Raw genomic sequence first — 13,835 nt, 5'->3', positions numbered from 1 at the left:
TTAAATCTACCAAAACAGCTCAATAGTAATTGCAGATTTAAAAATCAAAATTGTAAAAGAGCTGGTTCAGGGAGCAAAATACATAATTTTCAGACATAAATTTGCCACCTTAACCCAACAGAATCTTTGGGATGTGCTGAGGAGAAGACTTTACAAAGTGGTCTCATTCTCCCATTATCAATTCAAGTTCTTAGTGAAAAACTAATTCAAGAATGGAGAAAAATAAATAAATTGCATAAGCTTATCACAACAACGTCATGGCAGATGCATGCAGTATTTAAAGCTAAGGGCGGTCCACAAAACAAACACAATAAAACAGACAAACAAACAAAAAAGCGCTACTCAGCCAGTTTAATAATTAAGCAAAATTTGATTAAACATAGATCAGCCCCTAGACAGCTGTTGATCCCCTATTTCATGGATGGAAGTTTTTAATAAAAATATGTGATTTTCGAGGTTCATAATTTCAACATGTTTCTTCTGGCTTGATTAATGGAATATGTTTTCCAATCCCATTTACAGTGGTTTCCCCTTCAAAATACTTTTCCAATTGCATAAAACATGCTACTTTCACTACTTTACAGGCTCAGTGTCTTTCTTTTTATTATCTTATACGGGAGTAGTTGTAGCTCAGTTGGTAAGGGAGTTTTCCATGGTCCACGGGGTCAGTGGTTCGATTCCTGGTCCCTCCTAGCTACATGTCAGTGTCCCCAATACTGGACCCCAAGTTGCTCACGGTGGACCAGGTAACCTTGTCTGTGAGCTGCCATCATCTGTGTGGGTGTGTGTGCATCAATGCGTAAATGAGAAGCAACATTGTAAAGTCTCTGCTATATGAGCAGACAATTTAACATTTCTTAGGTGTGTAATGTAGACATTGTGGCACACTGTTGTAGTGAAAAGAATGCAAGCTATAGAGAGCTCAGAAGACAGGATAATCCCTGGATTGATAGAAAGGTGTCACCACCCTAAATTTGAAACATATATTCAGGAAGTCAAAAGTCAAGCTTCATTGTCCAACCTAAGATAGTGCTAGTGTGATACTTAGAATAGTTGGTAATAGTACTTATTAAATTAAAGTAAATGAGAAGCTAATAAATGTACTAATCAAGCAGAGATCGTTACTCTTCTCTGTCTGTTACTTGTTAATATCACTGCACTGCTGCCAGTACTGTTCAATGAGTCTCTCATCAGAAACTTCCTCAGCATTTTAAGATAATTGTTAGAGCATATTTCTATTAAACAATATGGGGAAAATGTTGCACACTATTAGCAATTAGCATTTCTATTAGCAATCACAATATGACGATACTCCTCAGTCCAGCATGCCGCTCTACCTACTACCCTATTCATTCTTTGATTCTGCCTCTGCCTAATGTTGCATGTGTGTCTGACAGATCCAGGATTTGGCGATTCGCTGCATCCAGAAGAACATAAAGAAGAATCGTGGTGTCAAAGACTGGCCATGGTGGAAGCTCTTTACAACTGTCAGACCTCTGATAGAGGTGCAGCTCACTGAGGAACAGATCCGCGGAAAAGATGTGCGTATACACACATCCATTATCTATGCATACAGTATAAATGCTTTTCAATTGTTACTTTTAATTCATAATGGAGGAAATCGTGGATCAGTGGTAGAGCATTGGGTGCAGAAGGCCATGGGTTCAAATCCCACCCCACCAGGTGTGGAACCACCCAGCTACCAAGGGCACCCAGCTGGTGCCAGTACTGAGCCCAGACAAAAATGGCAGGGTTGCGACAGGAGGGGCATTCGGCTTAAAAACACATGCCAAATCAACATCCGTAACTTGTTCTGCTGTGGCAATCCCACACTTCTTTCGGAATATGCCAAGACATCAAAACATCAACCAAATACATAATAAAATATAAATAAAGTGTCTTTCTTTCACACCCCAAACGTAAAATGACGACCAACTGGCTTTTTTCCTCTACCGGAGACCGAGTGCTACCAGACTGAAAACACTGGCCAGACATCCCTGCTATCTGCAAAATATATTGTTGTGATGCTACACAATTTTAGCTGCTGCTAAAAGCTAAATGTTAAATGAAAATTGGGTGTTTTTGATAAATGAAATGTCTACTTCACCTAATATATATAAACAGTAAAAATACCAACTGTGCATCAGAGATAGAATCGGTGATCAAATTAAAAAAAGGAATTCTCAATTTGCTCTATCTGCTGTATCATCACAAAGATCTGTGTTTGTTGTTAACATCTTCTTTTTCCTCTCAGGAAGAGATACAGCAGCTGAAGCAGAAACTGGAGAAAGTGGAGAAAGAAAGGAATGAGCTGCGACTTAACAATGACCGTCTTGAGAGCAGGGTAAATACACAGAGGGAATTTAGGGCACATTGGCCTGAAAATAGAACAGCATGGTGGTGATGTTGTTAGCTGTGTCGCCTCACAGCTAGAAGGTCACCAGTTAAAATCTATGTTGGCTGTGCAACATACAAGGCAAAGACTGTAAAAACTGAGTTTAAAACAATTCTGAAAAAGTTCCCTTTATTTAAATGGTTTGTTCTTATTGTTTTTCCCCAGTCAATGATCACTATCATTTTCGTAGTTAAATTTTGTCTTTTCAGAAGAGTCTTTGATGTTCCTATGTCCATCAGTATTCAAACAATATCATTAATATGGGGCGTTGCCATATAATATCGTTATCTTTTATTAGCGTTTTTGAAAATTGTGGAAGTCTGAGTTTAAGATTCTAGGAAGAGTGGATTCTAAATAAATAAAATTATTAAAGTTAATAAAGTTATTAAAGTTAAAGTTATTAGCTAATTATTGTTTGGAATTGTTTCAGCAACAAATAAGATGGGAATCAAACATTTGTGATAATGTGTAAATTGTGTCAAGAACCTGAAACAGCAAAGAGTGGAAATTTAATTTGTTTATTTTCACCAGCTAAAACACAAACACAAGATTTTAAGGGAAAGACTTTGCAGAGTTTATGGCCACTGTGAGTATAAAGTTTGCATACAATAACAGCCTCCTTTAATTCAGAAAGTTTTGTATTTTAGTGAAGAATAACTTAAATTATATTGTGAATATTATCCATAGACTAAAACTAAAACATTATATTGTTTATATATATTTTTATATTAAATTATATAATTTCTTTACTTCATTTTGTATTATCAGAAATCTCACATGGCCTAAAGAACACACACACCCCTCCACATACGTGAGATTACTGACAGAATACACACCAAGCCAATACAGTATAAACATAATTGACACTGTGCGTTTCTGTGTGTATTGCATCAGATCACAGAGCTATTTACAGAGCTGACTGATGAGCGGAACACAGGCGAGTCAGCCTCCCAGTTGCTGGAGACAGAAACTTCGGAGAGACTTCGTCTGGAAAAGGACATGAAGGACCTGCAGGTAGAAACAATAAAATTTTGGTTTTGTTAAGTTTTTTGTTTTGTTTTGTTTGTAAAACTCTTTAATTGAGTTACTAGTTACTTTACAATGTGTCAGAACTGTACTGAAGTAGTAGATGTAGTAGAACGTATCATAAAAAGAAAACAGTTTAGTACAATTGCCTTGACTTTGTACTTAAATACAGTACTGCAAAGCCTATACATTTTGAACAGTGGAACAATTTTAATAATTTTGTATATATGTAAGCCACTATTTTGGATTAAAAAATGGTACTTGTGTTTCTTTTAGGGGTTTTAAAAATATTGTGTGAACAGTTTAAGATGTACACACATTTTTATTCTTAGACCCCCAGTCTATCATTGTATTAAGACAAAATTATAAACATTGTACTTCTTGAATGGACCTGACTGTACATATTATCACTGCCTGACTGGATATTTCTGACAAAAGCTATAGGTATGAAAATATAGTCATTCAATGCTACTGTATGATAGTAAATCAGTATTGATTTGAACAATGATTCTGCAACAAAATAGTTTACACCACTACAACCACTAGCTTCACCTGTCAGTGGAGCACACTAGGCATCAGGGTTTTTTCAGGTTCAAAATCATGTGCACATATAAACTGTATACGCAGATATTATATCTAAATAAGTATTTATTCAAATTACAAATAACATTTTAGGAGAAGAGAAGAATTAATTAAGTTTCTGTTAGAAAGTAAATAAATTCAGAAAAGCCTTTACATACTTTCTGGACTTTTTTTTACAGTAGAAGTTTTTATCAGTGTTACAGAGTGATGTCTACTACCTCATATAGACAATCTATGGGCTTTACAGACAACAGTGTTGTCTTTAGTCTGTTTCCCTACTGACTACTGACTAATGTTAATTCACTGAACAGTGAATTAACATTACTTAGTAGCAGTTAATCAGACCTTCCGACATTGCCTTGCAGGAACAATGAAGTGACAATAAGTAGTCATTCATTAGAAAACTGTGTTCCATAAGAAGACCCACCTGAGTCGAGATGGAGACAGCACAAAATTTGATTATGACTTTTAGTACAGATAAGTTCTTTGAAACAGGTGATCTTCTTGGCCTGGTTCTTCGCACATTAAAATCTGCCAATTCTGTTCAACTAACACAGTGATATACTTTATGTGAAGCAATTCAAAAAAATGAAGTCACGGAAGTTACAAACAGTCTTCATCTAGGTCTGCTCAGAAAATTCTGGAACCTTCTCACAATGGCTTTTGGGGGGGTTGCATGGCATTATCGGTGCACATTTTCTGTGTAATTTGAAAAACTGAGAGAGCAGAAGAAAGAAACTGAGAAAAAACCTTAGGTTGTTCGTATTTGCCCAGTTTCGTGGCAGTTGCAGGAAATGGACATCATCAACACGCCCACATACTCACGGAGAATTCTCCGGAGTATTACCTCCTCTATTCACAAATGAGCTCAGTTGGAGATAATCCAGACTTTGTACTAGGGAGCTGGCTGGGTAAAATACGAGGAATGTCAGGGCCAACAGACTTGTGCGTTTGCGTTCACACATACATCCACCTTAGAGAAAGTCTGGAAAGTGTCTGAATTCCAGTGCTCAATTAAAGGGGCTCGTGTCTCTTTGGTATCTAATGTATTATGACAGTATTTGAAAACTTGAAAGTCAAGCTGTGGATGGTGATGTGTGTCACATTGTTATAGAAACCACTTCTTTTCTCCCGTACACCAGGCCAAGTTTGACAATGTGAAGAAACAGATGGAGTCCATGGAAATGGAAGTGATGGAGGCTCGACTCATCAGGGCTTCTGAACTCAATGGAGAGATGGACGAAGATGACACAGGTCAGACACACTACATTGCACATACACAATGCAGACAAAGGAAAATAACAGATCGAGGTGGTAATTTAGGTAGTGGACTTAGTGAAAACTTCAACTCTGAGTCAATTACCACTGTAACTTACCCTGAGAGTCTGAAGACACAATTTATTTCTTTTGACAAGTTTATGTGAGGAGAACAAAAAAAAATCCAGTTTGTTACCCAAGAGCTGGCTTTACTGTTATTGCTTTTATATTCAATCAGTGTAAGACATTCTCCTCCTCACCTATTAATTGGTAAAATTATTAAGTACCAAATTAAATAATAAAACAACAAAGAAATGTTTGGTTTAGGCAATTATTTTATTAAAATAATAATTATCAAGGGTCCCATTTGGTAAATCTATCTATAAAACTAGTGAGTTTCCACAAGAGTATCTGGAAAAAATCTGCTTGTACAGCCTAAGGATTTTGGATTTTGACCATTTTAAATTAGTCAACAGAAGTGGTTATATGCCATTTTACAGAAACCATAAAAAATAATTTGAGTCAAGGTAATGTATTAGGGGCAGTATTTTACTTATTGAAAGGACCACAGACTACGATCCTGTTAGCTGGTGTAGTGGCTGCTTAGAGGATTCATCTTCATGTCTTCTTTTCTTTCTTGGCAAAGATGGGGGAATAGATGATATAGTTACATATTTCTGGTTCTTCTGCTGTAAAATGCTGTTGTGATTTTTCTATATGTTATATATCTTTCCATTTAAGTGTTCAGCTGAAGAGATATTTCCTCAGGCTTTCTTCAGGCCTAGTATGGCTATGTAATTCAGGCCTTTTCTCAGGCCTCTACTTTCTTTTGAATTGACTGCTTGTGTGAATGTAGCTCCTAAATATACTTTTAATTTTTGTTGTAAAGCTTCTGCAGCACTGTCCATCCTCAGATGTATAAAATAGCTCCATATACCTCAACATAATACCTCAATTTGATATTGTAAGCTATTTTCTTTCTTGTTGTTGTTCTTGTTTGTTGGATACGTTTGAAATGTAAAACCATTTAGAAAAATGTGACTTTGTTTTGCTTTCAGGGGGAGAATGGAGACTAAAGTATGAACGAGCCATCAGGGAGATTGAGTTCACCAAAAAGAGGTTGCAACAGGAGTTTGATGACAAGCTGGAGTTGGAGCAGCAAAACAAACGGCAGCTGGAGAGGAGGGTGAATAGACACACAATGGAAGATTTACACTGCTATACAACTTCCATTCTTATTCTATTAATTCAGTTCATTTCAACTTTATTTATGTAGTGCCAATTCACAACAAATTCATCTCAAGGCACTTTACATATTAAAGTCTATAAAGATATATAGAGCTAGCCCTACAAATCCCCCTTGGGCAAGCCTTAGGCAAAAGTAGAGAGAAAAAACTCCCTTTAATGGAAGAAACGTCCAGCAGAAGCAGAACTAGGCTCAAGGTGGGTGAGCCTGGTTCAGTTTGGGTGAATGGATAGTTGAGAGAGAAAAGAAAAGAGCAACAAAAAACAACAAAACATTGGGCAGGTCGGTAGGACCAGTAGCTGCACACTGGAAAACACACTACTCTACAGCCAGGAAGGTCCAAAGTAGAGAGTGTTTAGCTTGATAGCTAAAGGCTCTGCCTCCCATTCTACCTTTTGAAATTCTGGGAACCACAAGTAAGTACATTCTGAGATAGAAGTGGTCTTTTGGGATGATATGGTACCATATCATAAATATGATGTTTTTTAGATATGATGGCCCTTGACCATTTAGACCTTTATATGTAAGAAGAAAATAGTCTGCACTCTACTTATTGGCACATAAAGCGCTTTACACTGCTTCTTATTCACGGATTTGCCCTCACAATTACACACACTCACACACCAATAAGGGAGCTGCTATGCAGCTGGCCAACGCTTGACGGGACACTTCAACATGTGACCAGAGGAACCAGGGATCGAACCAACAACTGCAAGATTGTTGCGTGACTGCTCTACTTTCCAGCGCCACAGTCGGAGGGTTTTAAATTCTATTCTAGATTGTATGGGAAGCCTATGAAGAGAACCGAGTGAGGAACAAATAGGATATCTCTTTCTGATTGCAGTCTGCAAATCTCGCTACAGCATTTTGCATTAATTGCAGGCTTTTTAGGGCATCCTGAAAGTAGGGTTACAGTAGTCCAACCTATAAGTAACAAATGCATGCACTAGTTTTTTGGCATCACTTTGAGACAGGATGCTCTTAATTTTGGCGATGTTCTGTGGGTGAAAGAAGGCTGTTCTAGAGATTTGCTTTATATGTGAGGTAAAGGACAAATCCTACTCAAAAATAACTCAGAGGTATCTTCCACTAGTACTGGGTGCCAGACCTATGCCATCTAGAATAACGATACACACCATAGTTCTGAGATTTTTAGACCCAATTACTAAGATTTCAGTTTTGTCTGAGTTTAGAAGTAGGAAATTGTAGGACATCCAGGCCTTTAAGCCTTGTAGGCATGCTTGAAGCTTGATTAATTGATTTATTTTACAGCTGGTTCCATAGATAGAATCATTTTAATCCATGTACTCCTTGCATTTTTCTCGATTTCACAAAAGTCCTGTAAGTAGCCACTTCTCTGACTTTATCATGAAGTAAGGTGTGTTTAAAGGGGCTTTTGTTTAACATTCATTTTGATATGTCACCTGCGTGTACTTTGGCTTAAGGTGTTCAGCAAAACACTATGCACTTTTTTGAGAAAAAAATGTAACTCAAATAATTATAATTTTTGCAGAGTTCAGGCTTGTTTTGCTCTGTTCTAATTCATATATATTGCTCATTTTATATATTTCCTTATGGGTTTTTTTTCCCAGTGGTAATTGTGTAATGTTGTGTGTGTTTGTTCAGATCAGTGACCTGCATGCTGATAATGAAGAGTCCCAGCGAAACATCCAGCAACTAAAGAAAAAAACCCAACGACTGACATCTGAACTACAGGACACCAAACTTCACTTGGAGAGCCAGCAGAGTCGCAACCACGACCTGGAGAAGAAGCAGAGGAAGTCTGTACACACACAGTCATGTTTAGGCCTGTAGATACAGTACATATGACTTAACATAGACTAAGGAGTTGCTGTAGTAACTGTAATTGCAGAGAAAAAACTTTTGTATTGATTGTTTATGCTATCTTGCTCTACAAAGAACATTTGAGCTTTGGTGAGACATTTTGCTGGCTCTTATGTCTTGACTTGTTGGGGATTACTACTTTTACATTTAAGATTAGAATTAGGGTAGGTCAGGGTTTATGAAAGGGTATAGGCATTTATTTATGATGGTTAAGGCTAGGGAAATGCGTTTTCTCAATTAATTTCCCCTATATAAAACTAGAAAGACACAATTTTGTGTATATTGGTATGGCTGTAAACAGCAAGCAAGACTGTTGCAAGCAACATGTTCTGTAGCTCTGCTTTTGCTATTGTATATGCACAATACAATATGTCATAAGTAAGGTAGCTTAGCACATTTATTTGATTAGATTTTTTTCACACCGAATTTTGTTACTTAAATATAATCAGAGTAGCACTAATTATGCTTAGTTTTAGTGTCTTTACCATATTAGTAAGTGTTTGAATGTGCTTGTGTGTGTGGGTTTGTGACCAGGTTTGATAGTGAAGTGAGTGCAGCCCAAGAAGAGGTGCAGAGAGAGAGAGGCCTAAGGGAGAAACTGGCTCGAGAAAAAGACATGCTGACCACAGAGGCCTTCAGTCTCCGACAGCAGCTAGAGGTTTGTGTCTATATAGTACAGTTTCTCTCACCATACTTTGAGATGATATTTTTCTACCATTTGTGTAATTGCATGCAGCTTATATTATAGATATTGTGTGGATATTATAGTTTTCCTGTCCATGGTCTGGTTAAATTCCTGTCACTTTATTGTCCTATTTTGCTTTATTATTGCTTCCAAGCAATACCACTTATAGACTTATTCAACCAAGAAATTAAACAACCAAAACTTACATGAATAGCTAGATGTACTAGCAAGACACTGAACTTTATTTGCTCCTGGTGGGTGAGGAGAGCGGCTCTTCAGCCTATGTTACCTATGGCACGGGTCATCCCTGCTTGGGTTTCCCCATCCTTTAAGCATTCTCCTTGCCAAGAGGAAGTCTTGCAGTAAGCACCTCTTCTGCACCAGCAGTGCAGCTGCAGCCCTTTGTGATCCACAGACACGTTCCAAGTCCTCCAATCTGTTCCCTTTTAATGCACATTCAGCACCTACATAGCAAGATGTGTTGAGTGCTGTATTGTTAGTGATCAGTGACTATGCCTGCACAAAATTATTAAGATCTGTGTATCTTCCTGTGTGTTAACCGACAGAACTTACCTCCTTTTAAAGCAAACCAGTGTAATGGTTAAAGCCAGCTAGACAACAGGTCATAAAAGTGAGATCAAAGACAAGACTATACCAAAGTAATGAACTTGCCAGCTCCACAAGAATTTAAATTGTTTAAAGTTGCAGTAGATCCCCCTCAGGGATCTGATCTGTCAAAATGATAGCTTTTAGGCTTTAGCAAATGACTAAATTGATCACTATGACAACTGAGCAAACTCCATCTGCTAATGAAAACATTGTGAGGGGCAGTCAATTAATCAACTATTCATTTTTACTCTAATAATATTTCTTATCATAAAAATGACTGCACTGTTAATTAACTGCTCTTACAAGATCATACAAAACAAACAAGATCCAACAGTATCCTGACAGATTTTAATCTGTAACATACACACTGCATGCACTTCTTTAAAAAAATGATTTTCTAATACTACTTATTATTTGACCTAGTAAAGCAAATAAAATAACAACTGAGTAAAATTTCATTTAATTACTTCAGATAAGTCATTACAGTGAAGTTTCATAGTCTTAGTCAGTGTGCCATCTACCTTGACCGGTTGGGGTGAGTGGAAATTGGAGAGAGAAAAGAAAAGAGCTATTGCTATTATATGCTATTGTATAGCTGAGGGTATAGCTGTATTTTTACTTGAGGTTATTTGCTTATAATTTTCATACTTTTTTTATTAGATTGTTTTAATTGTATGTGTCTGTTCCTATTCCATGTTCACACTTTAATTCCCTGATCATCCACATCTCTTCGTATGTTCTGACTGTAAACGACTGTCCTACAGGACAAGGACCTGGAGATGTGTGCAGTCAACTTGAAGCTTGACCAGCTGGAGGCTGAGCTTCAGGACCTCAACTCCCAGGAATCCAAAGATGATACATCCCTAGCCAAGGTCTTTTTTAATTTTTTATTTTTTTACTTCTTTTACACACACACACACACCTTTACTAGGTGTGTGTGTGTGTGGACTAGGTTCTAGTCTGTCGGTAATGTCTCAAATCATAGAAACATATTCCATTAACTTCAGAGTCTCCCACATGGCTTCTGACAAACGCTACCTGAACTTTAATTTGTCCTTTTTTCTCTTTGCCACTGAACGTGGGCAACATGTAGTCTTTGTGCCTATGCTTAAGCTTGTAACTCCTTCAGAGGTGTTATAGGTGTCTTGTAGCCTGCCTTGCATTGTCGCTCAGTTTTTTGTGGATGATCTTCTATAGAAAGATTTAGGAGCCATATTCCTTCAATTTCTTATTCATAAATTTACTATACTCAAAAAGATGTTTAATGACAAGAACACTTGTGTCCATCACCTAACTACTGCTATTCATATGTTTTTCACTTAGTTGAGTGTTCTTTTGTCATTATAGCGGAACATTCTTCCAGAATACACAATTATCAGAAACTAGACCTTCCAGATAAAAGTGTATTTACACTGACTCAAGTCATGAATTTGATTAATTTAGGCTCAACTCAAAAATCAGAAAAGACATGCAACTCAAGTTCGACTTTAATGCCAGTGACTCATGACTTCTCTTGAACTTTAGTCTTTTTACCTGAGATTACTTACTCTATTCTCTATCCCTAAGCATAAATATTGGTGATATAAAAATGTGTGCAGTGAATCAGTTGAGAAAAAAGTAATTAGGCAGCAGTGCTGCACTGCACAACAAGAGACAGGAAGAGTGAGTCTCTAAGGCCTTTAGCAGACCAAACACTTGCTGTTGAAACTTTCTGTTGCTGTTCTTTCAGAATAAAAGCATTACATTTTTAAAACAGTGAGTGGACTTTTAATATGAAGAAATAGCAGGAAAACAAATGTATTTGTCAAAGGCACTAGTATTTTCACTGCTAATTATATGTCTGAATAACAGAAATTTATTTTAAGGCAATTTAAACGGTGTATCTGGTTTCTTTTTTTTAATTTAGTTTTGTTTTGTGACCTGGAAGAAGGTTTGGAGACATTCCATAAGCCTTTTAACAGGCCCGCAGTGGCACATTTAAGTTAATATCCATTTACCTGTAATGTGTGGGTGAGGTGTGGGAGTCAGTATTGAAGTGCTTTCAGTACATTTTGTCATGTTATCATGTTTTTTTGTTATTCCAGAGTATGTTATATATGTACAAATTAGAAAGCATTAAGTATTTGTGTCAGAACATCATAGTAAATTTCTAAGGCCATTGCCTACTTTGCCTAATGGTAGAGTCTGTTTGTAAGTTGGCGTAAGGGTTAGGGTAATAATTTGTGACGGTTAGGGTTAGGAGCTAAGAAATGTAGTATGTCAGTAAAAGTTCTAACAAGAAAAGGAATACAAACCTGTGTGTGTACACATATATGTTTGACCCTATTTATTTATACACTGTAATGTAATGTGTAATATGTGATTTTATTCAGGTGAGAAAGCAGCTTCGTGATATGGAGGCCAAGTTAAAGGACCAGGAAGAAGAGCTGGATGAGCAGGCAGGCACCATCCAGATGTTAGAACAGGTACATATCATAGGCTGTATATAAAGATGATACAAAGTGCTTGAATCAATTCCAATCAATCTATGCCTCTAGAGCAGGGGTCTCCAACCTTTTTTCCCCCAGAATAATCCTTTTGTGTAAGAAGACTCTTATAAATTTGATTGGATATACATGTAAGCTGGTTTGCTAAGTGACCACTCTAATTTGACTAAATTTATGTAGGATTTATGAACCCTTAGGCAAGCTACTTGGAAAGTGATCAGCGACTTGTTGGAATCCCCTGGACTAGATCCAGACATAAACATTAAAGTTGACCTGAATGTTCACCAAATATATTATTATATATTATATTATATATAATATTTAATTTTTGTTGTTTTCAACTCCAGCAGCAGACTAGTCAGTAGTGATGCATATTAAGACAGAGCAACTACTGTGGATACTGCATTGTGTTTCCTTTCAGGCCAAGCTGCGTCTGGAGATGGAGATGGAGCGCTTGCGTCAAATCCATTCTAAGGACATTGAGAGCAAAGATGATGAGGTGGAGGAAATCAGACAGTCCTGCAGTAAGAAGGTGAGGTAAAAAAAAATAAAATCCAAGGTCAAAACTATGCCATCTAAAGTAACTTAATAGGTAGACAGCATACTTCTCAGATTTTAAGGCCCAAATACAATAACTTTAGTTTTGTCTGATTTGTCTGAAATAGGAAATTATAGAACATCCAGGCCTTTATGTTGGTTGGGCATACTTAAAGTTTGACTAATTGATTACTGCTTTCTGGTTTCTAATGCCCCTTTCAGACAAGCATTGGAATTCAGACACATTTCAGACTAACTCTGGGGTAGGTGTATGTGTGAACACAAACACTTAAGTCTATGACATTACTAAAATTTTACCTAGCCAACTCCCTAGTGCAACTCCCTAAGTCTGGATTATCTCCAACTAAACTGATTTGTGAATAGAGAAGGCACTTACTCATAAGGAATTCTCTATAAGTAAGTGGGCGTGTTGATGATGTCCATTTCCTGCAATTGCCATGAAACCGAGCAAATACGAACACCCGAAGGTGAATAACTCATTCATTTAAACCAACAACGTCGGAACTGAAAGGGCAATGAAATTCGTAAACTTCTGTCGGTAAGGGCAGACCTGCAAATCGTCAGACAAATACAAGAAACAGCACGAGATTCTGTGGTATATGACCAGATTATAAAGCAAAACACTTCTGGCAGCTTTGTTTTTGCGTCATGACCTGCCTCTTTCTCAAAGTGCCCAAGCACCACCCCATCTCCCGATGTTGGCTACATGTCTGAAACGGAAACTCAAGACAACATCAGGGCCTGATTCCCCTGACATTCTTTAGAGTTCATGTCTGAAACAGGGTATAGATAAATACAGCTGGGTTTAATCTGCATAGCAATGGAAATTTATGGAATCTTTCCTAATAATGTTGCCTAAAGGAGACATAAACAAATTTAAAAGTACTGGTCCTAAAACAGAGCCCTATGGAACTTCATAATTAACTTTTATTGTTATTATTATTAACTGATATTTTTGCACAGGTGGTCACATAGTTGCTTTGCAACTACTTTTTTAATGATTAGAAATAAAGGGGACATTAGATATTAGTGTGGAATAGGGTTTTGATTATAGCAATGTCTAAGAGACATGTTAGTTTTGAAGAAACTATTTTTGAAGTTATTTCAGCTTTATTAATTATTAATATTCTGTTTTAGCACTTTTTT

The 13,835-nt window shown here is 37.0% G+C and overlaps 1 protein-coding gene across 6 annotated transcripts in view; it reads left to right on the top strand.

Moving 5' to 3' along the window:
• The window catches only part of myo18ab (myosin XVIIIA b), a 105,858-nt gene that overhangs the window by 66,854 nt on the left and 25,169 nt on the right, over nt 1-13,835 (top strand). For all 6 annotated transcript variants that reach the window (XM_067506466.1, XM_067506465.1, XM_067506462.1 and 3 more), the window contains 10 exons: nt 1,398-1,541; nt 2,255-2,344; nt 3,290-3,409; nt 5,146-5,257; nt 6,319-6,446; nt 8,133-8,287; nt 8,886-9,009; nt 10,410-10,517; nt 12,018-12,110; nt 12,553-12,663. In XM_067506466.1, the coding sequence (XP_067362567.1) occupies nt 1,398-1,541; nt 2,255-2,344; nt 3,290-3,409; nt 5,146-5,257; nt 6,319-6,446; nt 8,133-8,287; nt 8,886-9,009; nt 10,410-10,517; nt 12,018-12,110; nt 12,553-12,663 (1,185 nt within the window). The remainder of the gene's footprint in view (nt 1-1,397; nt 1,542-2,254; nt 2,345-3,289; nt 3,410-5,145; nt 5,258-6,318; nt 6,447-8,132; nt 8,288-8,885; nt 9,010-10,409; nt 10,518-12,017; nt 12,111-12,552; nt 12,664-13,835) is intronic.

The sequence above is a fragment of the Channa argus genome, chromosome 6, assembly GCF_033026475.1.
Source record: "Channa argus isolate prfri chromosome 6, Channa argus male v1.0, whole genome shotgun sequence".
Classification (NCBI taxonomy): Eukaryota; Metazoa; Chordata; class Actinopteri; order Anabantiformes; family Channidae; genus Channa; species Channa argus.
This window is presented reverse-complemented; position numbering and strand designations above follow the sequence as displayed.